Consider the following 24285-nt stretch of genomic DNA (forward strand, 5'->3'; position numbering starts at 1 on the left):
ATCCAAGGGGTGCTGGCGTGTGGAGGGGGGGGAGGCGGGACGGGAGCCCGACAGGAAGGTAGGATAAAAACTCAAGAGACGTTTTGGTTTTGGGGGGGGGGGGGGGCGGGGAATGCTGACCACTGGAAAAGAGGCAAATGAGGGAGTGAGGGTCGTGGATCGGCCTGAAAGTAGAACATTAGAGCAGCCTCTTCAGGTGAGGTTCTGTACAACACTGGAAAAGACAGACCAACTGCTTTGATTTAAAACAAAAACATGTCCTCTGTACACCACTGTCCACTTCATTTGAAAAATAACCCAACACAGGAAGATATTTGCATACCTTAAAGCCGAGTATGCTACAAGAAATCCTTTTCTGGGGGGGGGGGGGGGGGGGGAATCTATTTTAAAAACACATACCGAGTTGCAATACGTAAAAAACAGCGGCCAGTGCGTATCTTTCTCCTGCCTCGGTGTGCTGGTGTCAGGCCTGGGCTGGTGATTCTGCAGACACGAGCAAGGACAGGAGGAGGACCGATTCCAGAATGAGACCAGAGTCCCTTTACAGATGGCAGCACTCCAAGGTGAAGCACAGTAGACCACCAGCGACACCCACTGGTCACATAAAGACTTGCAGGAACCTCAGACTGGGCAATCACACTAGAAGGGTAAACAGAACCTGGGCATGGTAGAAATCGGTGAACAGCCAACGGCTCTGATCTTGGACAGGTCTTTATGACGCTATTGGGACTGAACTAAAGAAATATCCAGTGTGCCCAACCTGCAGACCTGAACAGCAAGTCACTGCGTTTTCCATTGTAAGAACACTATGAAAACTACAGTCTGAATCCAGTATGTGTGTAAAATCAGTTTGGATTCATTTTTGCATAATATAGTTGAATAAATCAGAGTAGGTTTATTTATAGACATGAAAAAAATTGTCTGGTACTTTCATTTGTGAACAAAACTGGCAAAATGCACCATGGTCCCTGTGCCAACTTCTACAGCCAAGGGTTGAGAAGGAAGACTGCCAACTGTGCAGGAATTAACCCTGCTGATCTTCAGATTGGAACACTTATAGGTCAATTTCCACAGGTCGACTCCTGCTGCCCAGGTCTGAAAGAATTTGCTGGTTTCACATAGCTTGAGAGGATAGTCAAAGGCAAAAAACATCAAGTTTCACCATGTTGTTCTGAAAGGTACTTGGCATGAATATACAACCCCAAATTAAGAGATGCTGCCAATACACTGGTATGGTTTTCTTAGTAACCAGCTTAGCAAACTTGAATCACTGCTGGAATCTGAAATAAAATCAACCCCCCAGGGAACACTGTTAACATAATCTTTCTTCAAAAAGTCATGATTGCACTACAAATGGGCTTATCAACAAGTGTTCAATTTCAGCAATATGGCAGCCCTTTAAAAAACCTGATCTCCGGTTTCTAGACTATACCTCGGCACTGTTAACGCACCACAGTGCGGGAAAAGGCTGTGGGCAATTAAGAGGTGGCTGGGTTTACAAACATCACTGGGTGTTGAAGTAGCTACATTCCTTCTACCCATCTAGAAGACACCATCTGCACATCAAACATATCTGCAGTTAGAGATCAGGGCCCAGCCAAAAAGAAAATGGGACCTGTCTGCCTTCTGCAAAGTCCAAACATCATGTTTCTACTCTGATGGGGCAGATCACTGTTTTGTTTGAATACTGGGCCAGAGATCAAAATTGCAAGTTTCACAAACAAGCACAGGAATAAAAATTCAGCTTTGCAAGGCCCAGACTTCAGGGGAAGGTCAGCACGCATTTTTCAGAGAAATAAGCAAGTTATTTCAATAGGGGAAAAACGTTTATTTCAACAGTTTGGCTTGACTGCATAAACTAAGTTTTCAACATAATAATAAAAAAACTTGTGCTTTTCACACCTCTTAATAAATTCAAGTGCTGCTCTCTCCAGATAAGTAGCTCAAAAGATCCTTTCAGGGCAGTCTGGAAACTTGCTGGGGGACAATGAATAGAAATCTACATATGAAAGAATAAAATAGCAATACACATATACACTGATCATTCAACCTTAAGAAAGACTTGCCAAAGAGCGTATATAGAAGACCCTATTAGACATTGCACTCCGAATCTATACTCCTCCCCACCTTTTTAAACAAATGCATATTTTTCTACCGGTGCTGCTGTGAACACTGAGTAGCTCGTGGAGTCCAGAGGGTGGTATTTTCTCCTTGCAGTAGGGCAGCTCCAGCAGCACATGAACCTCGACTCTCCTGTTTCAGAGCTCCATGCTCATGTCTCGCCACACGTTCCTGTAGCCGCTTTGACAGCTCAGAAGCTCTGCACCTCACGCATGATAGGAGGAGGAAGGCTGTTCTTAATTCTGCCGTGGCATCCCTGGATAAACGGAGGACAGTCGTTTCTTCTGTCAAATCCTGCTCTGTTGCTTTCAGCACAGCATCCACGTTCAGAAGACCTGCGGTCCAGAAGCAGTCACCTGCCATCCTTTTTTTTGCTTCGGTTGTACCTCTTGCTAAACACGGCTTCATTTACAAAACTGAAGTTAAAACGCCTGCCTCCATCACGCTGCATGGAAAGATGATGAAGCATCACATGAAGAGACTGGGGCTGTGCTGAAACTCTCATCCCCGGGAGCGGCACTTTCTTTTAGGGTGGCACCCTTCAATCATTGGGGTTCAGCACGAGATAATCCAAAGATTATCCCCCCCCCCGACATGAAGGGAGAGCTTTAGGAGTAGAGGGGTAAAACCTCAATAAGGGAAAATAAAATCTACATTTATCACCCCACCTGCTCCTGTACTGCACTTGAGCCCAGAAGAGCAATCACAGCTGGAGCCAGGAGACTGGCCGCCGACGCTGGGAGTCTCGCGTGGCATATAAAAATAAAGAGTACCGCAGTTCCTCACAGCTGCTAATATCACTCTTTCCTCGCAGCTGTTTAACCCCCGCACCCCCTCCAGCAGCTCCCTCCCACCCCTCTCCGCGCTCCGCGACAAAGACATCAACCCCAGGAACTGGCTGACCGACACAGAGAAGCCAAACCACAAGCAGTTCAGTTTTAATATTTGTCACTGAATCTCAGGCGGGGGAAAGACCTGTACGAGTTCCTTGGGTGTCCTCTTTTTGAAGAGTTCTCTTTTCCTTCTGGTCGAAAAACAAGTCACCCATAAACAGGCTATGAATATAAATCTTTTCCAAAATATGAACATAAGAAAACGAAAAACAACTGACAATCCAGTCAGATAGCCATGGGTGTAAAATCTGAATCAATAAGGGAAGAATTTGGAAAAACAAAACAATGTAAATATATGATGACAAAATAACGAGAAGAGACCCTCCCCTCCCCCCGGGCACTGACTTTCACACGGAGCGTTTCTGCCGTTTGGAATGTCGCTGACTGCCTCTGTCCTCATCGCTGCTGTCTCCCTGAGCGCCCCGTTTGCCATGCCGAGTTCTCCGGCTCTCCTGCTCCTCCTCCTCCCCGCTGCCCTCCTCCTCCTCCTCGTCCTGCTCCAGCTTGCTGCTCCTCCTGGCCGCCGCCCTGCGCCACCTGCTGCCCTCCTGCTCGCTGTCACTATCCTGCTCCCTATAATCCTTCCTGCCGGAGGTGGCGGCCGCACGCTGGCTCTTCCTTCTCCCCACGTAGGCCTCCTCCTCCTCCTCGCTCTCCTCCTCGCTGGCCTTGCGCCTGCTCTGCCTCGCCTTCCTCCCACTCTCCTCGCCTTCCCCTCTGTCGACTCTGCTGTGCTTGCCGTGGCGCGCCCGGCGCCCGAGCTCCACCTCGGCCTCCGCCTCGCTCTCCTGCTCCTCCTCCTGGGTGGGGTCGCGGCTGCCCCTCTTGCGCGGCCGGCGGCGCAGGTAGCTGAGCCCCGGGAGGAGCTTGTGCAGCAGGTCTGTGAAGCACTGCTCCGTCTTGGCCAGGCAGGACAGGACCGTGCTGCCAGGCTGGTTGTACTCCTCGGCGTTCGAGAAGACCAGCTTCATGTCCTCCAGGAAGTCGCTGCCATTGCGGTACTGCCCAGCGGCACACTTGCGCAGCATGGTCTGGAAGTCCATGGGCTGAGAGATAACATCCAGATAGTCCTCCGCCTCCTCAGGAGACACCGGCTCTCTGGGGCGCAGGGAGAGAAGGACAGCACCCATCACTCACTGCCACACCTGGCCAACCGGCTTTTGGAACATGAGCGGAAACCACACCTCTCAGAAACTGGCCCATCTGGGATGCTTACTACAAATCATTTTTTAAATGCTATTTCCGTAAAAAACATGCAAAAACAAACCAGCAAACATGCTGGAGGCTAGATTAGGTTATTGGGGTGAAGGAATGCCAGTCAGATGGGTTGATCAATACTGTGCGTGTAAAGCAAAGCATTAAGTTCAATCAAGACAAAATTAAGAGCAACTAACCTAGTGAGGCATCACCTGGTCAAAAATAAAAATCAGAAGTCCTAAAAATAACACACCTGAAGGGCCAGCTGTAGCGAAACTTGACCAGTTTACAGAGGATCTCCTCACACTTCTCCAGCTCCAGGGCCTGTCTGCTGATGCCCTGCCTGGAGCTCTGGCGCACCTGGAGGGGGAAAGAGGGGACACATCAGCGGGACCAGCTAACAGCATGGAGCAGCTGCTATAAGAGTGCTGTAGCAACTCGCCATCTCGCAAGAAACTGACACTCTCTCTATAACGGAGAATCAATCATACTGATACACATGAAGAACAGCAGGCAGTACTGTGTTTATCCAGAAATGTTTCCATCATTTCTATTCCTATCCTCCTATTTCAAAGTCATGCTGTAACAAGCCGCACATCATACATTTCCAGGAAAACCACCTTTTCTCAGCCTTTTCCAGGCTGTGTCCTGTTACTTTGTGCAGACTCCATTTTTTGTAGAATGTGGAATTTGTTATTCCAGTTGGAGCATTCAGAAATATTCCAACCATGTCCACCAGTGCATTAAGGTCAGAAGTCATTAATGAAACGATTTTAAAATCGGTGTAGCAGTGTGTTGGCTCATAGCTGCTGCAGCTTTAGCAACAGAAGGGTGTGATGGGCATGTTGCCATCCTGTTTACACACTGCTGTGTTCCTATGCGAGTTCAATGTGCTTCTTTCAGAGTGTGACCTGGGTGACCATATTGCTGCACACACACTGCTTCAAAGACACCAGTGCTACAGGCATAACAGAGAAACGGGTTGCAACAAATGCCTTGGAACACTGGCACAATACTTCAGTATGTTTTTATGTAATTTAAACACATAAAATAGCACTTTCAAACGCACAGCCTGCAACCTGATTTCTTTAATCACTACACCAACATTAACAGTGATACACCAGACCCTTCATCATGGCGCCAGAAAGCAGTGACGTGTTGCACAATACTTGTCTACGTCTTTGTCAGCAGTTCTGTATGACTGACCAGTGCCTGGTTTTCCTTAATGCCTTTCTATTGGAGCACACATGCAAATACGTATTTCACTGCACTTGTACACATGACAAATAAACCAAACTCTGACTCTGATACACAGTATGCCTATTGAATCAGCAGTAGTACATTCAATCTTAGCTCCTAAATTATGTACACTTACTTTTAAGAAAGCACACTTTAATACTTATTGAACAAGCTACCCAGGCACATACCCCGATGTCTTTCCAGAAACGGCTGGAAAGGATCCCGAAATCAATAAGCTGTAATACCAAATGGGGCAGATGACTCAAATGGGCTCCTTTCGCCTGTAATCTTATATTCTCACTTCCTAGACGAGCACAAAAAAACTTTTTATGAACACCACTGTGTTTGACGTTGTTCCTGCAATTGTTGCTGAATGGCACAGAATAATGGCTCTGTATTCGAATAGTTGTAATTAGTTTTTGTCAACCACTTTCTATTCTAAAGAATTAGCAGCGAGGATCAGTGCCACCCAGTGACCCAGGCTGACATGTGTCAAGCCCAGCGGGCACAGTGGCACACGCGGCAGGGGTCAGGTAGTGGAGGTGGAAGGTCACCTATCCATAAAGTGCAGTGCTACCTGATCTGAAGGTAGCATTACCATTCATTTTAATATAACCATAACCATGGGTTTAATGATACCCATACAGAACTGCAGGGCCAGAGCAAGCATACAAATTTTCTATCACATGCTTAGTATGGGTGCTTAAGTAAGACTATAATAAATACTAGCAAAACCCCATATTATAGAACCCCATACTTTAACATGCTGACTAGACCTGTTCCTTGGAGGATCCCGGTCCTGAACAGGCCCAGCCTTTTGAGCTTCTGAGATCTGACTACAGTGGGATCTCTGCTGTCAATCTGCTTTGTGACACGTGCAGTATAACAACCCAGAAGCATGTCATATTACTGGCAATCGAAAGATACACAGCCCTGTGGACTGCTGTATAGTACCAATGTTGGGAAGCTGCTCAGGTACAAAGTGTCCTCTTCAGTAAGCATACCTACACCTCACATGTTTCAGTGTTTCTGGCTTTCAAGTCTTCAAAGGCATGTCATAAATCACAACTTGGTTAAAATTTCTATTAAAACTTGCTCTCCCAAAACTTAAATGTCAATGGTTGACCATTTCTGCAAACTGTGCTGGCTCCTTTAAACCTGGCTTTATAAATGGACAAGAGAAACTGCCAAGATCCCGGTGTTTAGAGAGCAGTTTCAACACATCGGCTAAGATTGCTACACATAAAGAGCCTCTCGCCTCCTGTTTGCTCTGGGTCTCGGTCCCAGGGAGAAGGTCACTGCACAAAGACTCTGACACCCCGAGTCCCTGCTCTCTCTCCCCGGCGGACTGCAAGGGGTGTCAGATGCCAGCTCAGCCCAGGAGGCAGCAGGCAGGCACATAGCTGGCATTCTGACGCTTAATGAGATCAGAGCTGTGCCAGCGCCACACCGACTCCACTCCACACGCGCCCGCTCTGAACAAGCCCTGGGTCATCTGGTAATCAGGAGACAAAGTGCGCGGGGCCTCTAATGAAGATGCCGCGGATACTTGGCAAGCGGCTGCACCCTGGGCCTGAGGGAGAGAAGGGGGAGCCAGCGGGCACCGCCAGCAGGACCTCCGCCTGGCGACGCGTGTGCAGCAGGCGAGCTGCTCTGATGAAAGCAAGACAGGCGCCACCTGTTCGCGGACGAGGGAGGGAGGGGGTGCCGCTTAGCCAGGCCCTTTCCCCCGTGAAGCCCGGCGCTGACAGATGAACCCTGGCTCATCTGGGCACTGGCAGCGTGCCTGGCGCGAGGTTCGAGGGGGGGAGGAGTGAAAAACAAGCCATGCCGACCCCAGAAGCCCAGGTGCTCACCAGCTCGTCGATGTCGGCCGGGCTGCTGAGCTGGCCCTTCTGCCGGCCGCTCCGGGGGGACGGCTTCTTTGGGGCCGTGGCCTTGCCGCCCTGCTTCAGGCGCGGGCACTGCTTGCCCTTGGCGGCCTTCCGAGACCTCACTGCAAAACACACAGGCAGGCGTTAGGCCAGCACGCACCTGCACACACACGGCCCACTTCACTTCCTTGAAAACAAAAACTGCTATTTGCCTCCGCCTTTTCTCCTTCTTCTTTTTCTTCCAGCTGTTCATAAGTTCAGGGTTAGAAATAATGGTCACTTTAAAACAAGCTAGAATGCACAGAGGTTTAGTGTTCGGCTGAGGTCCTAACACACTGAAATTCCCAAGGCACTCTTCAGAAGAGCAGAGGTTCGAAAGCCGGTACCCTGGCAAGCTCAGCTACTGTTTCTGAATTTCATCCCTCTATTTCAAGCGGCTCAGTAATTTCTTAACTTCATGTGTACACATAGGGTGGAAGAACAGAGCTTGATCCTCCCTCTAAATCACAAGAGAGTAAACCCCCAGGATATCACCCATCTGACACTTTCTTTCAAAAATCTTTCATGTCTGCAAGTCCCAGGTCTCCAGTCAGGCAAGCCCAAGGCTGTGGCACCAAACATGCATCAACACTTCTTATAGCTCATCAAGTAAAAATGCCATTTTAGGATACGGTGTGGGCCAGTGGATAAAGAAAAGAGCAGATGGGTAGAAGGCTCATTAATCTGAGGGGTAGGCAGCAGAACACAGTCTATCACAGTGGGATGAGCAGTAGTGTGAAAAACGAGGGCAGTGTAACTCAGTGTTCCTGGAAAACGCCCATGTTTGGCAACAAGAACTTCACTTGACCGCGTGGTAAAGCTTGGGCATTCAGAGATCCGAGAAGCGGTGTGACGCACACTCATCTGATGAGAAAAGACATGGTTTGAATTTGACGATGTAAGATGGAAAAAAGATGAGAATTTCCGACACGCACTGCAACCGTTCCCTATCCCTGCACAAGACATTTGCAGTCAATTGTTTCGGTCTTCGTGGCTTGCACCTCTGCACACTCATAAGGCCACTCCCCTTACATGACATCACCCCCCTCCTGTCTCAGGCCCCTCCCCCTGAAGCGCCACTGACCTAGTGAGGGGCGGGGCCTGTCACAGATGGGCGTGGGGTGTCAGTCCCAGCGCGACAGCAGACTGGCTTTTGTCCACATGTCAAGACTGCCCGTCATTGCTTTACGGGGAGCTCAGCCAGCTCGGCACAGTCATGGAGGCCTCTTTTGTTTCATTAGCGCCCCAGATCTTCTGGCGAGCTGAGGAGGGCTGGGGGAAAACCGCTCTCCCTCAGCAGCAGTCCGTTTATCAGCCCCCTAATTGGGCTGCAGAACTGAAAATAACCCTCGAGAGGCTTGTGGGGGGGGGAGGAGAACTGAATTTCACAAAGCATGGACAAAAACCTCTCTCCGTTGAACTGGTATGAAACTATTAGGCTAAGTGCTCAATTCTGAGGATAAACGGAGTGGTGGCTCTGTGGCTAAGGATCTGCGCCTGTGGCTGGAAGGTTGCCGGTTCACATCCCACGGCCAGCAGAGGAACCCTACTCCGTTGGGTCCCTGAGCAAGGCTCTTAACCCCAACTGCTCCAGGGGCGCTGTACAATGGCTGACCCTGCGCTCTGACCCCAGGCTTCTCTCCCTGTCTGTGTGTCTGTTGGGGTATGCGAAAAGACAAATTCGTAATGCAAGAAATTGTATATGGCTAATAAAGAGATCTTATCTAAACTGTTTGAAAAGAAAAGAGTACGTACAGCTCAGTCCAATGGGCCGGTCTTCGTCATCTGACACCTCCTCTTCCTCGTCCTCTTCCTCCTCATTATCCTCCTCCTCCTCTTCATCTTCCTCCTCGGTCTCTTCATTGTAATTTCTAACACATGGCAGAAGCAAGAAAAAGAAAACAGGAAGGAAAAGCATCAGTGGCCTGAAAACAAGGTGGCAGCAGAGAGAAAACACTCCGTTAATCTCAACAACACGCAGACCCCCGCAGCTCCTCAGAACGTCACCAGGCTCTGATCGAATAAGGATGAGGAAAACTAATCTGTACATCTGGTCCTGAAATGAGGGGTCTGAGACACAAATTCTGCCTGTAAAGTAAACAGATCACCAGTGTCCTGCAGGTTAACAGAGGGAAGTCGGTGTTCTTCTCGATTCCTTACTAGTGAGACTATGCTGCCTGGTGCTCAGCCAGCACTGCCCTGAAGCCCAAGATCAACAGTGCTGCGCGCCGGTGCCTACCTGCCCCGGGAGCAGCGCCGTGCCATGGCAGGCTGGCAGGCTGGGCACAGCCACTCTCCGTCGGGGATGGAGTACAGGGCGGGCCGGAGGCAGAACAGGTGGAAGGCCTTGTTGCACTCATCACACAGGATCAGCTTATCGTCCTCACCTGGGGGAGAGAACAGGCTGGGTGAGCTCCTGTCACAGCAGTTAGAGCAAGCACTCCCTGGCACCCAAAGTTCCCCCTCTCCCAGCACCACCAATAGCACTGTGCCCGAGTTTGTCACCAAGGGGTCCCCCATGGAAGCAACAGCGCTCAGCCTCCACCGTCCCCAGCAGCCCAGTGCTGCCAGCAGAGGGAACATGGCGACGGCCAACACAGCGGCCGCAGGAACAGTCAAACAGACCCTCCCTGGCGCTGGATCGTTCAGTGAGAGCAAATTTCCTGGTTCTAAGAGCATCTAAAAACTAATGTAAATACCATCATACAAACTATAAATGATGGAATTACTAGTGGCGCTGAATAAGAAAACTCCAATGGACTGAATAACCTGGCACATGGTAATAAGGTTTGCTCCCAGACTTAACGAGTATTCCCTTTTAAGAACAATTCCACTGATGGGGCAGTATTCCAGTGATGGATCCCTGCAGGCTCCTCAGAGTGGAGTAAAGCGGTCTCGAGATCTGCAGTCCCTGGCTTGCTGTCTAAAATACCTTGTTTCTTTGCTCCTTTCTCAGGACGCCCTCTTCCTCCTACTCTAACTGCAGCGGGCCGGTCTAGTACACAGGGCTCCAGGTGCACTACAGCCTCCCTGACACTAAACCTCAGTCTATGGATACTGCGCGGCGCTGAGCTCCTGGTGAGCGAGGGCTGGGCTGGAGACTTCCGACACCCTGAAGAAAAGGCACTGAAAGGGGTAAAGGCAGCAAAACCTCTGGAAGCATCACAGATCAAACACCCACAGCAGCACATACAACACTGGTCATACAGGACAGCAAGACTTTACACTGCAAGGAAGAAACCTCAACTGAGCCCGTGGAGGCTGATGCACTCTTTTAATAAGACAGAAGTCAACTAAAAAAGCACCTGCTGATCTTTGTTCTCCATTACACAAGGAATTGCCATTCCTTTGCCAATTAAAAAATACTGCACTCACAGCTTCAAAGGTCTTGTGGGTTCTCTCCATCAATACTGTTGAGTTGTAGTGTATGCTCAAGTGACCAGGTTACTAACGAGGCTGGGTAAAGTCCAGCACACGGGAGACATGCTGGTAGGGCTATGCACAACAAGCATACAAAGAGAACGTCTCGATATGAATCTGGCACACGGGACAGAATCAATCACTGGGATTCAGACAACTTTCACCTGGCGGAAAGCAATCCCCTTCTCTGGGGGTGAGAAACGGAGAAACGAGCTCCTCAGACAACCCCTGCGGCGCGAGAAGCTGGGCGGCGGCCCTTACCTTTCCGGCGGCAGACCTTGCAGCGAGCGTTCTCCGCCGACATGTCCCACTTGATGCAGGCGTCCAGCATGCCCAGGAGCACGTGCACGCGAGAGAAGGTCTGGGCCTCGCGGATCATGGTCTTCCACTTCTCCACAGCGGTGGCCACCTGCAGCACGGACAGAGACGGAGCGCACAAGCTCAGAGACACAGCACCGCTCCGGCCAGCAGGAGGCGCTCCGCACTGGAGCAAGCTTGTTCAAGGTGGCAGAACAGAAACAGCCCCACAGAATTCAAGACTATTTCAAATGCAAAAACACAAGTCTGAAATGAAGCATGCAAAATGATTGACATTTTGCTCTATGTAGTCTCTAAGAATGCAACCACATTAAATTACATACTGAAACTGAAACTTTTAAAGAATGTACTTGCTTTTGATTCCCCGTTGTCTGACGTGCAAGATCTGTACACTATTCTTGGGCTCAACACTGGCTCTCCTGCTCTGGAGTGGGACCGTGCTGCTGGAGCTGAAACCCTCGGGCCAGCTGGGCGGGCACCCCTGGGCCTGCTGTGCGCTGAGCCGCGAGGCGACGGGTCACTCACCCTGGCCTCCTCGGCCAGCCTCTTCTCCTCGTCCACCTCCTCCGCCTTGCTGCTCTCCTCCCCGCCCTGCTTCCTCTTCTTCTTCTGCTTGGGGGCCATGAAGCCCTGCAGAAACTTCTTGATGACACTCGCCTGCAGGGTGATGATGCACTCCCCGAAGTCCTTCAGGTTTTCCAAGGAACGCACCTGGAGTCGGGGGGGGGTGAGGGAATGTCAGCGACACACGGCAGTCAGACCCCAGTCCACCCCAGAACCGCCTGAACATTCGATCCATGCAATCTGTAAGGCGGCATCTGGATGGTATATCTTAGCAGAAATATGTAAAAGTTTATTCCACACTGAAAAGAGAAGAAAGGCTGTGGAGCCTTCTTCGGGTGTGAATCTCTCAGTCTCCCCACTCTCAGACAGCTTCTAACGAGACTGTCCCCCCAGGGGGAGGATCCCCGAATACTCCCGGGCAGCCCCCCACCGCCCCCGGCTCACCCTCTCCTCGAACTCGCTCGTGTCGTCCATGTACCCCAGGCCGCCCTTCTGTAGCCGTGAGGCCACCTCGATGATGTCGCTGCGCAGGAACTTGAGCAGCTCGTGGTGCCCGTCGCACGTCTTCAGGCCCAGGTTGGGCCGGCGCGCCAGGTAGATGGAGTGCACGATCTCCTGGTACCTGGCGGACGGGAGGCCGAATAAGGATGAGGAAAACCGTTTCATTTCAAACTCTGCATTTATTAATGCTTTCTTTGCAGCATGTTATGGTCTTTGAAAACGTAATATTAACGGCATCTGTAAATCCATCACTAAAAAACCCCCCGAAATTTAAAAAAAAAAAATAAAACTGACCAGAAAGTGAACCAACCTAAATTATGAAGAACTGCACATCCCTAGTGAGCCAGCCCAGAACTTGCAGAACAACACGCTATCCTGTCAAGGAAAGAGACCGCAGCCCGGGCACACCTGCGGGACTCACCTGGCCTGCAGCTGGCTCTTGAGCTCACTCTCCCTCACGCCCTGAGGATGCAGGCTGTCGATTAATTCGTCCAGCTCCCGCTGCGTGTCGCACAGGAACCTGGGAGAGAGGGAGACCATCTCAACACTGCCCACTCGGGCTTCTGGGCTTCATGAGCACAACGCCCACTGACGCTTGGGCAGTACAGAACAGGGACACGGCTTGAGGACATTCTAGCACATTCCTGGTTTGACCACATCTGGAATCTAGGAAATCAATTGCCAGTCATGCTTCTCTCCTGTATGGTCTCTGGCCTAGCCAAATGCTGAAAACAACAGGGAAATCTTGACTTCCAAACAAATTAACGAGTACTGAGGCATGGCATTTATTTTCATCACGCCCAGCATGCCAGCTGTCACAGAGGAGACGGACTCCTCTTCTGGCACCTCGTCACCTAGCAACCTCAAGCAGACCATCAAGGAAATTCACGCCAGTTCTCAACTCGCAACTCCCCAAAGCACTAAGTGCTCTTAAAGGAGCAACGTTAACCATATCCTTAACAGTTACGCATGAGATCTGACTTTCTGAATGTGTCAAATTTCTTTATACTTAATTTTTTCTGTTTGGTCATTACAGGTTTAAAAATAAGAATCTCTAGAGAGCTGAAAATGAATAATGGTTTTTACATTTTTAGCATTTCAAATATTTAAAGGCATTTATAATATTTCCCTGATAATGCCCTCAACTACAGCAGGAGAACTTTGTAACACATCAAGTATCTGGTAAACTCAAGAAGGTGTAAACTGTAAGAGGATCCTCCCTGTATTCTCCTTTCCCAGTGTGTGCTTCCCTACAACAGTAGCTGAAACCAGGAAAGGAAAGCTAGGCTGTCTTGTCGTCTGAGGAACTCAAACGCTAAGCGTTGTACCAGAGGTTCTGCCCCTGCTTGGGAACGGTCGTCTCTATGCAGGTTTCAGGATTCGCCAGCGCCCCCTGCTGGCCAGCTTCGCTCAAGGTGCTCTCCGTGCCGTCTTCCTCCTCTTTTTCCACTGCAACGATTAACAAAGCAAGTTAAACTGGCATGGCGGTCCAGATGCCGAAATCAAGTTCCGTTTTGAGCTGTTCCTCTGAGTAGGTCTGACAGCACCTTGAAAGCTCAGAATTTGAAACTGCATGAAACAAAAGTATACTGGCCTGCAAGGTGAGCTGGGGTTTAATGTGAAGACCACAGCAGGAGCCAGACACAGAACTCATTTAGAGGAAGATTTGCCCTTCTATATAAGTGGCGGTTAGAACGCTGTGCATGAGGATCATCGCTCACCCTCGCCCTCGGTGTCCAGCTCCTCCTTCTTCACCTCCTCGGGGGGCAGTGTGAAGCTGTAATCAATGCTGTCGTGCACCCAGCCCTTCTCGATGTACAGACCCGGCACCACATCTGAGAACAGCCAATACCTGCCGCACAGCAGAAATCAAGCATTGTGTACACCGCAGCGCCCGAGAGACAGGGTCCAACACACCTGACATCCTCGCTCCCTGCCAGGCGCACTAAGGCCACAGTTAAACACTCGCTCCTGATCTCAGGGCTACCTGCTGCATTTGAAAACTTTCAAATTCAGGAAAGCAGCCTTTGAATGAGTTAAATATATACAAAGGCCTTAACAGTAGCTTAATTTAGCTTAAGACAGATGTTTAATTTCAGAAATTGCAAACGTAACGCACTGATTCCAGGTGTTTTATTTCCCCATTAAAAAACAATTACCAGAGCTTTTCCAATTTGACAAGCTCTGGTGAGCAGAACTGCCTGTTGTCACCATGATACGTTTCAACAACATTCAGAGCTGCAACTGGACAGGTATTAGTTGTAAAAGTACTGCGCACACTTGGCAATAGTGAACAGCACTCCAGCTTCAAGCAGAGATGAGCAGTGACAGAAGCACAAGACGGGGGTGGAGGGGCCCACTGTCAGGAGCCCACTGACCTGTTGTGGTTGCGGTCAGTACCCAGTGGGAGGCGCCGCATCACAAGCTTGGCTTTGGTGATGCCCTCCTGGAAGGCTCTCTCCGCTGCGGCCTTCTGCTTTCGGATCCTCTCCTCCTCGGCCTCCTTCTCCATTCTCTCTGTGTAGACAAGGCAGTCAGCCGAGCGCCTGCTCGCGCTCATGAACCTCTTGAGCCCAGACATCCTCCTGTCAGCCTGGAACAGGGACCGCAGAGCCCTGCCGGTCCACAGCCCGCTCCTGATCTCAAACAAGTGCACTACAAAACACAAACTAGCCAGTGCGGGCTCAGGCTCCACTGCTGGACACCACACAGGTCAGACCCTCCTGTACACAAGCCAGCGAAGCTCAGCAGGACTCCCCATGCAGCCCTGCACCCCTCTTACCCCCAGAGCCCGTCTCCTTACCCCGGTTCTGCCTCTCCTGCTCCTCCTTTTCCTTCTTAGCCTGGATGGCCATCAGCCGCCGGCTCTTCACTGTGCTGATCATGTCCTCCGGCTCGGGCTCGGCAGGCGGAGGCTCGGCTTTCCCTTTGCCAGCCTCTTTCTTTTCGGAGGTCTGGCTTTTCTTCTTCTCCGGCTTCGCCGCGGAGGAGACCGGGGTGGTGCTGCCTCCGCCCTCGACCTTCACCCAGCCCTCGGCCGCCCCCTTGGCCTCCATCTGCTCCTTGCGCCGCTGCTTCTCGGCCCTCTTGCGGTCGTTCACCTCCTTGAGCGTCGCCAGCCGCTCCTTCCACAGCTCCGCCGAGCGCTGCTGCATGGCCTCCATGTGGTCCTCCACCGAGTAGGTCATGAGGATGCGGTGGCACAGTGCCACCAGCAGGCTGACCTTCTCCTGGGACGTCAGCTCGAAGACCTCTGCCGTCTCCAGCTTCTCCAGGAACTCGTTGCTCACCACATCGTCGAAGCCCCCCAGGGCCCACTCCTCCGAGCCCTGAGCGCTTTCTTCTTGGGCGTCCCAGGGGCGCAGGCAGAGGCGGACCAGCTCGGACACGGAGTGCAGGGTGAGGGGGATCTCCGAGAGGACCATGTCCAGCTCGCTGTAGCCCTCAGCCAGCTCGTCCTGCAGCAGCGTCTGCAGCAGGATCACCAGCACGCGGTTCAGGTAAAGGAAGCCTCCTTTGTCTGCTACCAGGGCCTCCATGAGGGCCATGGCGGTAACGGGGTACTGATCGTCGGGCATCAGCAGGCCGGAGTAGCAGCTGAGGAAGTCGGCCACCATGGCCACGTCTCCGAAGAGGGCATTGGGCAGGCCCTCGGGCATGTCCACCAGCTTGAAGTTGGGGAGGCTTTTCCCGGTGAGCTCCTGGTCCTCGTAGCGCCGCAGCTTCTCCCTCCGCTCCAGCATCTCCTTCTCGCGCCGCTCCTTAGCCCTTTCCCGCAGCTTCTCCTTGATCTCCTCCCGCTTCTTGCGCAGCACGTCCTGCTTCTCCTCCTCGCTCATGGCGGCCCAGCGCCTCTTGTGCTCCAGGAGCTCCCAGCGCTTCTGGACGAGGTCCCTCAGCTCCTCGGGCAGCCGGCCGCGGTCCTCGGGGGACAGGACTTTGGCTGCCTTGGAGATGAGGCTGGACAGCGCGCTCTTCTTGTCCTCCTTGCCCTTGTTTTCCTTGTAGTACCGCAGGAGGTGGAGGGCCATAGGCGGCAAGGGCTTGCCCAGCTTGGGCGTCCCCCCTGCAGAGCTTTTGGGCCTCTTCTGCGGGCTGCGCGACGGACTGCTCTTGGTCATGTCCAGAAGGGTCATCTGCTTCATCTTGGGCTTCTTGGCTCCCTTCCCTTCTTTCTTGGATGCCTTCTGGCCATTAAGGACCTTGGCTCCACTCTTCTTGCTCTTCGCCTGCTTGCCATCCTTCGGCTTCTTCTCTCGGGGCTTCTTGTTCGTCTTGGAGCCTTTCTTGCCACCCATGCTCAAGCTGGAGCCCAACTTGTTCACGATGATCACCTCATCCAGGTTCTCCTCCTCCCCATCCGAGCTTGGTTTCTTGGGGGTCCCCGAGTTCTTCACCTTCAGAGGAGAGCCGTTCACCTTCTTCATCTGGAGGCAGGGGAGAAAGAGCAAGAAACAAACACAAGCTCTCGTAATTTAGTCTCAAGGTGAAGTCTATTCTGTAGAGGAATGGCTGAATGGCCACGGACTCGTGTTAGTTGTAACAAGAACTACATTTTAGTTTTCATTGAAATTAATTCCACACCTGGACTTACTTAAACTGTAGTTCTTAATCAGCTGAAGAGGTGACCTATAAAACCACTGCAGAGCGGCCATTAAACAAGGGCATTAAAATTTAAGTCATTGTTGACGTTTGCACACTCCGCCTCTCAACAGAAGCCGAAAGAACAGTCAGCCTCACCTGCACGTGACTCCACAGTGTGGGGCTTAGGGGGGGAGCGAGTGGGTTTTTTTTCCTCTTCTTCTTCTCTTTGTCTCCTTTCTCCTTCAGCACGTCCGAGTCTCCTCCTGACTCGGCTGTTTTGAGCTTCTTGGAGGGCTTCCTGTCTGGGGAGCTCAAACTCTTACGCTTGGTTGAGGGATTGTGGGTCATATACTGCCAGGGGAAAAAGGAAGACAAAGTCAAGGACGTTGCAGAACAGACAAGGGTCAATGAATCTGGCAGTTTCCAAAACACAAACACTGCTTGTGACCGACGGTACTGTGCTCAGTAAACCCGCGGTACAGGCATCTAGCGTGGGTAAACACCTTGTATGGATCCAGCAGGAAGTCGCTGAACTTGCTGGGCAGAGAGTATTTCTTCACCAGCTCGTCCTCCACCACCCAGGGGGCGCTCTCCCCTGTGCCCAGGCGCAGGGCGTTGTGTCGGATGAAGTACCGCATGATCTCCTTGTTGGGGGGTCGCTCCGTGCGGAAAAGGCTGTCAGCAGGGACATTGCTGATGACCTGCAGAACGACAAGGATCTCAAGATCACGGGTCTCCAGAAGAGCCTTGAAAGGTCTTCACATGCAGGGGCAGAAGCATCACGGAGCGTCACAGGGACGGGACAGCTTTGGCACTTCTTACATCCTTTGTTTTTTGTAGGAAATCAGGAAATCAGCCTGCAAAACTTCTGCAACTGAATTTGATACCTCTGATTTGTTTACTTTCATCTACTTACCAGATATTGTTTTAAAAACAGCTAAGCATCAGGTGGGATCAGAGACTCACAAAACAACAGACAAGACGGTGCTGTTGTAGTCTCAAGCAATTATTTGCCATACCTAGAAAAACACCCCACTGTTGGACACTTCCACACAGGAGAATCTGTAAAAATGGAGCTGCACTGGTAAAGAGTGGTAACATGTATTGCACTGACAAGCGCAGCGCTGTTCTATGCCTGAATAATTAAACCTGTCTTATAGTTTAGTTTCAATTCTACAGGCGAAGACTATCATGACTATGTTTCAGAGACTGCCTGTGAGGTGGTCCGCCCCAGCCAGCCTGCCAGCCTCATCCCTCACCTTGTCTTCAGTGATCAGCCTGACATCATACTTGTGTGGCAGGAACTTTGGCATGACCCACTTCTTCTTCTCCTCCTTCAGGCTGGTGGGAAGCTTTCTGGGAGAGCGACGGGCCCGGTCACCTAACGGGGACAGAGGACACACAACACTCAAGCTGACACGATACCCTGCTTCTTTCAAGAAATGCTTGGATGAAAACCTTAGATCAACAAGCGACTAAATCACAAAATGGTCTGGAAGACCTCTTTTGAAACTTATGTTCCTTTGGAACACATACAGAGGCTCTCTCTCCTGTTCTCCTCCTCCTTGCCCGGCGGCTCCTTCGTCTGGTTCTCCTGGCTGGAGTTCTCCTTGTCACTAGAGGGCGAGTCGCAGGCACCCTCCAGCTTCTTCTCCGCGGAGTCCTCCTCTGGCTTCTCCAGAGGGTGCACCTTCACCACCTTCACCCGCAGGCTCCTGTCCTTCCCCACCTGGGGGCACAGAGACCGCGAGGAATCAAACACCCAGCCGGCTGAGCGCTAGAGGGACAAGTGTGGGAAAAGGGGTGGATTTTCTTGCTTCACTAAGGACTTTGCCTCCCAGAACGAGAGGGGATCACTGGGACACCTGCTGCCAGCTTGGTGGTCAGACTCAAGCTTACCAGGAAGTCGCACTCCTCGTCCACTGCGTACTTGGTGAGGATTTCCACCCAGGCCTGGTCAACCAGCTTGTCCAGAGAGATGGTGTTGTGATGGACCATCTCCAGAACCGGTTTCTCAAACCAGGGGGGGTACTCCTCCTTGAGCCTGCCGAGCACAGACAGCAAAGCAAGAGATGAGCGTTGGACCTGAACGCAGCTGGCTACCCTCGGAAATGTTAAAAAACACAACAGTCAACATGGCTAGTCGGTGATGAAGAAACATTTAAAATAGGAAATGGCTCGGGTGTGACAAATCCCTGGCCTTAATCCCGGTCCCACTGGGCAAGACGCTGAGTCAACGTCTGGCTGGAACACGCGTAGGACTGCAGCTCTGGACACACAGACACACCCCGGCTGGGACCTGAGCTCCCCACAGGTGTGTCACCCCCTGCCCCCGCCCCAAGGGCCACCTGTCAGCGTTGGCGTCAGCACAGAGCCACGCTCTCCCTGCCAGCCAGAGGATCTCGCAAAGTCACCCGGCTGCAGACTCCAGCCCAACAAGGAGCAGAGCAACACAAGAGTCAGGGCTGCCTGGAAACCAGCCATCAAGGGCTCCTTCACAACACTGCATGACCTCCTCTCACTTGCAACCCTTCCATGTTTCTGGAAGTTTTTCACACAGATCCTGGTCAGTGTTCCTAATCAAATAAAGCAGCCTTGTGTGTCTGTGGACTCCCAGCTGTCAACACTCAATACTGCAGGCAGAAATTAAATTAAAGTCAAATGCTACAGAAAGTCTGTGCCCTTCATTGATAAAGGTTATGTTTTATTTCAGATTCACTTCTCTACTTGAGTTGCCTTATATTGGGGCTGTCATTACATAATGGCTGCTGCACATTACCCAGGTAGGAGCTGAAATTCTGGATAATTTTGGTCCCCCACCTAAAAATGAAGCGCTCTGGGATTCTTTAGAAAGAAAATATAGAAGCAATTGTTTAATTATTCTTAACCTGGTTCTCACTAAACTTTACCAGGCCATATATGTGTATGAGTGCCTCTGGCCCCGTTAAGTCTCTACCACGTTAGACTGTCAGATATGGTGCTCTTGATATCAAACATGTAAAGAAACAAGACTGAATTAGATACTTGTATAAAAAGGATGCTGTTTAAATTGAACCCACTGGAGAATAACCACTAATATAGCCAAGACACTAGGTAAAGCAAATCAATCTTTAGAAACCCCACTAGGTTCCCCTACATATGACCCAGTAACCCCACTTTCTTACTATAACCACCCATTCTGTTTCCAGTTTAACAGATTTAATACACAAGATCCCAGGCTATAGCCAGGCTGCACAGCTCTGCCCGCAGTGCTCCTGTGTGCTGAGGGACAGTGACCTGAGAGCACAGCTCCGTGCAGCGGAGGCTGGAGGAAAGGTTACTCACAGCTCAGTCACCTCCTGCTCCTCCTCCCAGGCCTCCTTGTGAGTGAGCTGGTTGCTGCCAGTGCTCTTGCATGTCCAGATGCGCTCGCTGTACCTCTGCAGGCGCGCCTCGTACTCCCTGTGCGCACAAGAGCTCAGGAAAACAGCTGGAGAGCACGACACCTTCAGATCAGACCCACTGCACTCCAGAGTCCGTCCTCATGGCAGCGACTGTGTGGGACACATTCGACTGTAGAAATGTCCGCAGCAGAACGGATTTCAAGCCTCAAGTTTACACAAACCCCGAGCTCAGTTTCTAACTGCTTTATCCAATTCAGGTCGCAGCGGAGCCAGAGCCTAACCTGGCAAGGCAGGTCACACCGCGGACTGGACGCCAGTCCATCATAGCCGGTGCTTAGATGCTCCCCAGAAACATATACTGAACTAGCAAACGCTAGAAATCTCCAGTAATCCTACACCCTCCTCCCCCATACTGGAGGAACTGCACAGCTTCAGAGGGACGGGTGACAACATAGGCCAAGCAGCGTGGGGGAGTGGACTCCAGACCAGGATGTTGCGGGTTCAAATCCCAGGAGAGGTGTCATTCTTTCTCTAGTTAAAACCCTGCTGCATAGACAGGTAACTGCCCAGGCCATCTGGGCAAAAGAGAATTAACCTATCTGGCTTAATGATTCAGAAAAGAGGAACTAAAAGGACAGACGTCAAAGATTTTTTTCCCCATTTGAAAATTAGTTCTTTTAAGTACTGGAACAATACATGGGTGTGGACGCAACTCAGGACAACAGCGCAGCGCGACTTAGTGGCCCGTTTCACAGCGGCAGGCGCTACGCGAGCAGGAGAGAATGCTGCATTTAAAGCTTATTCCAGATATTCAATAGTGAAAGATTAATTAATTCAAAACAATAAGTGTACATTAATTTTATATCTGATAGGTAGAACTTCTACCATAAGAACCTAGAGCTCATGAAATCAAACACTGGTGTCAGCTATGAATAATGAAACTATTACAAGGCACAGTATTAGAAGTGCAACCTTAAGTGTAGGTGTCAGATTCAGTTCCCGAGTTTACAGCGTCTTCTGGTTTTCAGTACCTGAAATCACAATTCCACAGTTCGGACCGTTATTTTGCAGCATAAGTGCAACACGTATAACCGAGCCTGAGGTGTTTTACTGGCGACTGTACTAGTAAGTCAATTTTCTGAGTAATGAGGCTTAAAAGCCTTAAAAAGAAACATTCTATGTCTAAGAAAATAAGATTTATTTAACTGGAGGCTCAAGGTGAAACGAAAAGCACACGAACAAGCAAGCCTTACGCCCTTCGCTAAATTAACACAGAGCACACCCACCATGCAAGTGCACAACTTGGCTCTGCCACAGCTGGGGGGCAACACATCTGCCCTTGGTCTCGGGGACCCCCTGACAGTCACCATGGGCCCTGGGGATCCACCAGACCCATTGGGGCGCCCTGACCTCGCCCACGCCCGCCGGAGCGGTCACCAGCGACCACAGGCCTCTCCGCGATCAACCCCCAGAAAGCAGATCCCACCGACAAGCTGCATCGCACAAGGTCACGGGGCCAGACCCAGCACAGCAATGACACCCGGCCGCTAACCTGCAGGGTACCCCCGGGCCTGGGGCCCAGCAGAGCTCTGTACCCCTCCATCACCCACACAATCGCCACACAGCGCAGCTTTCCACCCAGCAAGAGACACAGGGTGCAGCACCCCCCCCAGCTGGCGGGGCACCACGCTGAGGCGCAACAGGGGACACAGCTCCAGCCCGGGAGAACAACTGCCTAGCCGGGCTCTGGGGTCGCCACCCTGCCCACGGTCACACGCCGGGCACCCCTCTCTCCCCCAGCGCCAGCGGGCAGGGTCAGCACAGCCACTGAGCAGCTGGTGTGCCAGTCAGTGCCCCCGGTGACACCACACCGCCCACCCCGGGACTGAGGCACATTCACACCGACACGAAAGGGAAACCATCCGGTGGCTCCTGTTCAATGACTCCCGGGGGTCGGGATTTTGTGAAACACTCCAAACACCGTGTCACGGAGTGGGGCTGAGGATAGGCTGGCTGCTGTCCGCCCCCGCCTTTGAAAACCATCACAGATGTGATCAGAAGAGCCTGCGAGCCCGGACTCCCCCACCCTGCCCAGACAGCCCCATCCCCAGCGCAGCAGCGGACAGCGGACCGTGTGAAACCTCTTCCAACTCCAGCAGCGAGGCGCACACGACAGCGCCAAGAGGACACTGCAATCGCCGGACGCATGAGAGCGACGCTGCGACTGCCTGCGATCCCAGAATAAAACACCGCCAATCTGCCAATAACGCCGCTGCGCCTGCACCCGTATTCTCGCAGCCGAGCGTCACACCCGAGCTGTGCGCCGAGGAAACGGCCGGACGGCCCCCGCCGCGGCGCCTGTCAGCGCTGTCAGCCCGCCGCCCTGCGCGCCTCACCGGGCAACTTCCTTTGTCTCAGCCGAGACGCGCACATGTGCAACCCCGCCGCAAACGAGCACATGTTGAGCCACACAGTCAAAACCCAGAGCCCCCCCACCCCCGGCCAGCCAGCGAGACCCCGATCGGAACAAAAGCCGGCGCGAAGAGCGGAGGCGGCGGTGGAGCCCTGTTGTTGTCGGCGGACAAAGAGGCTCAGCGGCCGGGGAGGAGCTCCCGGACCCCGGGCACGGATCAGGCACACCCGGGGCTGGCTGCGGACAGGCCCGGGGCGGGCGAGGCAAGGATACTCTTTGTTCCTGAAGGCCTCCTTCGTGTGCTCGATGGTGTAGACCAGCTCCTCGGGGCCTGGCGGCTCCGCCAGCGGCTTCACCAGCGGGTAGGGCTTCCGGCCCAGCAGCGGTGCCATCGGGCCGGCGAGAGGAGCGCGGACGGGCGACGAATGAAACTCCTCGGCTCAGGCAGCTGTCCGAAATCCCGCACAGAGAGCGGGGAGGCCCTTCGCATGAAGTCCAGACTGCAGGATCACACAGCGGCTCCGGGGACCCCGCGCGTAGGGCATGCAGGAGGCTCGGCTCGCCCGGCGCCACGGTCACACGCCGGCTCCCCCGCCGGCTCGCCGGCCCGTCTGCGGCTGGCTGGCTGGCTGGCTCAGGCAGCCGGCGCCGGCATCCTCCTGGTCTGCGCGGGGATGGGGAGCGGCGATGGAGCCCGGGCCGGGAAGTGTGATTGGCCTCCTGGCCGCGGAGATCCCGCTGTGTGCGGCTGAGGATGGAGACGGGCTCTCCCGGAGACAGCGGCGCAGGCGGGGGTCTGTCGCGCCTTCTCCCGGCTCGCTTCTCGCCGCAGGACGACACCGCTCTCTGGCGCTCCCGGCTCGCCGTTCACCTGACGCGCAGGGGGAAGGTGAGCGACAATAAAGCAGGTGCGAAAACAAACAACAGGGTGAAATCCTTATTGAAAAATGGCGGGAGATCCGACTCCGCCGGCAACCCCAAAAAAACTCCGTTACCCCGGCAGCAGGCTCGGCTTGATCCCGCCCCCGTGTCCCTTCCTGCTCATTGGCTGCCTACGCCGTCGCGAGCACGGCCGCGCCGGCCCATTGGCGCTCCTGCTGTCCATTAACGGCAGCCACGCCCCTCCGCAGCCCTCCCCCGTCCCTGAGGAGGATGTGGTGTTAGGTTGAAGCGAAGGGTTAAAGGTCAAGCGGTGGCATAAAATAAATAAATCAATAAATTGCCCCGCTCTGTTTTGTTTAATTGTGCCGAGCGGCAATTCTATTCGCTCCCCTCCGTTACGAATGATTTTTGGTGGTTGTTTTCGTGAATATTCCGCGACGGTGTCCGGGCGGTTTCGAAAGTAGGTCTGGCTGCGCCATTATGCGAAGATCCGCAGGCTGGCGCTCGGTAACAATGCGCAGCGCCTGCGAGCGGTTAGAGACAGACGGGGCAGAGAAATTGTCACATCCTAGCCTGCAGCTGCAGCTTATTTGGAATAAGGGAGAGAAAACGATGGTTATCATCCATTGTTGTTTATTAAACACCGCTGTTAGATAATGTTTTGTGTATTCGAGACACTTCTTTCTAACAGTAGTTTCTGCGTATGTAACAGCTTTGTGGGATCTTTGGAGTCGGTTACTTATTTTCAATTTATTTTTTGACGATAGGCCTGCATTTTATTATTGTAAAGTGCATTTTATTATTATTGAAAGACAGAATTAAGTCCAAGTTTAATGCATCGTCCCGCGCCATGCAGA

The 24285-nt window shown here is 52.3% G+C and overlaps 1 protein-coding gene across 1 annotated transcript; it reads right to left on the reverse strand.

The window, feature by feature from the left end:
* Positions 1-1807: 1807 nt before the first annotated feature.
* Positions 1808-23546, reverse strand: baz1b (bromodomain adjacent to zinc finger domain, 1B). The gene is made up of 20 exons (XM_088907007.1): positions 22820-23546; positions 20075-20191; positions 18650-18794; positions 18287-18479; positions 18010-18131; positions 17254-17451; positions 16907-17101; positions 14970-16593; positions 14545-14683; positions 13888-14018; positions 13495-13615; positions 12588-12686; positions 12110-12287; positions 11627-11812; positions 11045-11192; positions 9603-9750; positions 9119-9234; positions 7307-7446; positions 4465-4571; positions 1808-4112 (listed from the first exon to the last, which is right to left on the reverse strand). Exons 1-20 carry the CDS (start codon positions 22936-22938, stop codon positions 3362-3364), a joined length of 4977 nt encoding a protein of 1658 aa, XP_088763133.1. The 5' UTR covers positions 22939-23546; the 3' UTR covers positions 1808-3361.
* Between the last annotated feature and the right edge of the window lie 739 nt (positions 23547-24285).

Source organism: Atractosteus spatula, chromosome 27 (genome assembly GCF_055471065.1).
Source record: "Atractosteus spatula isolate fAtrSpa1 chromosome 27, fAtrSpa1.hap1, whole genome shotgun sequence".
Lineage (NCBI taxonomy): Eukaryota > Metazoa > Chordata > Actinopteri > Semionotiformes > Lepisosteidae > Atractosteus > Atractosteus spatula.

Coding starts and splice junctions, on each gene's coding strand:
- baz1b (XM_088907007.1), bottom strand. CDS start 22,938: ATGGCACCGCTGCTGGGCCGGAAGCCCTACCCGCTGGTGAAGCCGCTG. Junction 12,288..12,587: donor AAGAGCCAGCTGCAGGCCAG/GTGAGTCCCGCA, acceptor CCCGTCCGCCAG/GTACCAGGAGATCGTGCACT. Junction 4,113..4,464: donor CGCTACAGCTGGCCCTTCAG/GTGTGTTATTTT, acceptor CCTGCGCCCCAG/AGAGCCGGTGTCTCCTGAGG.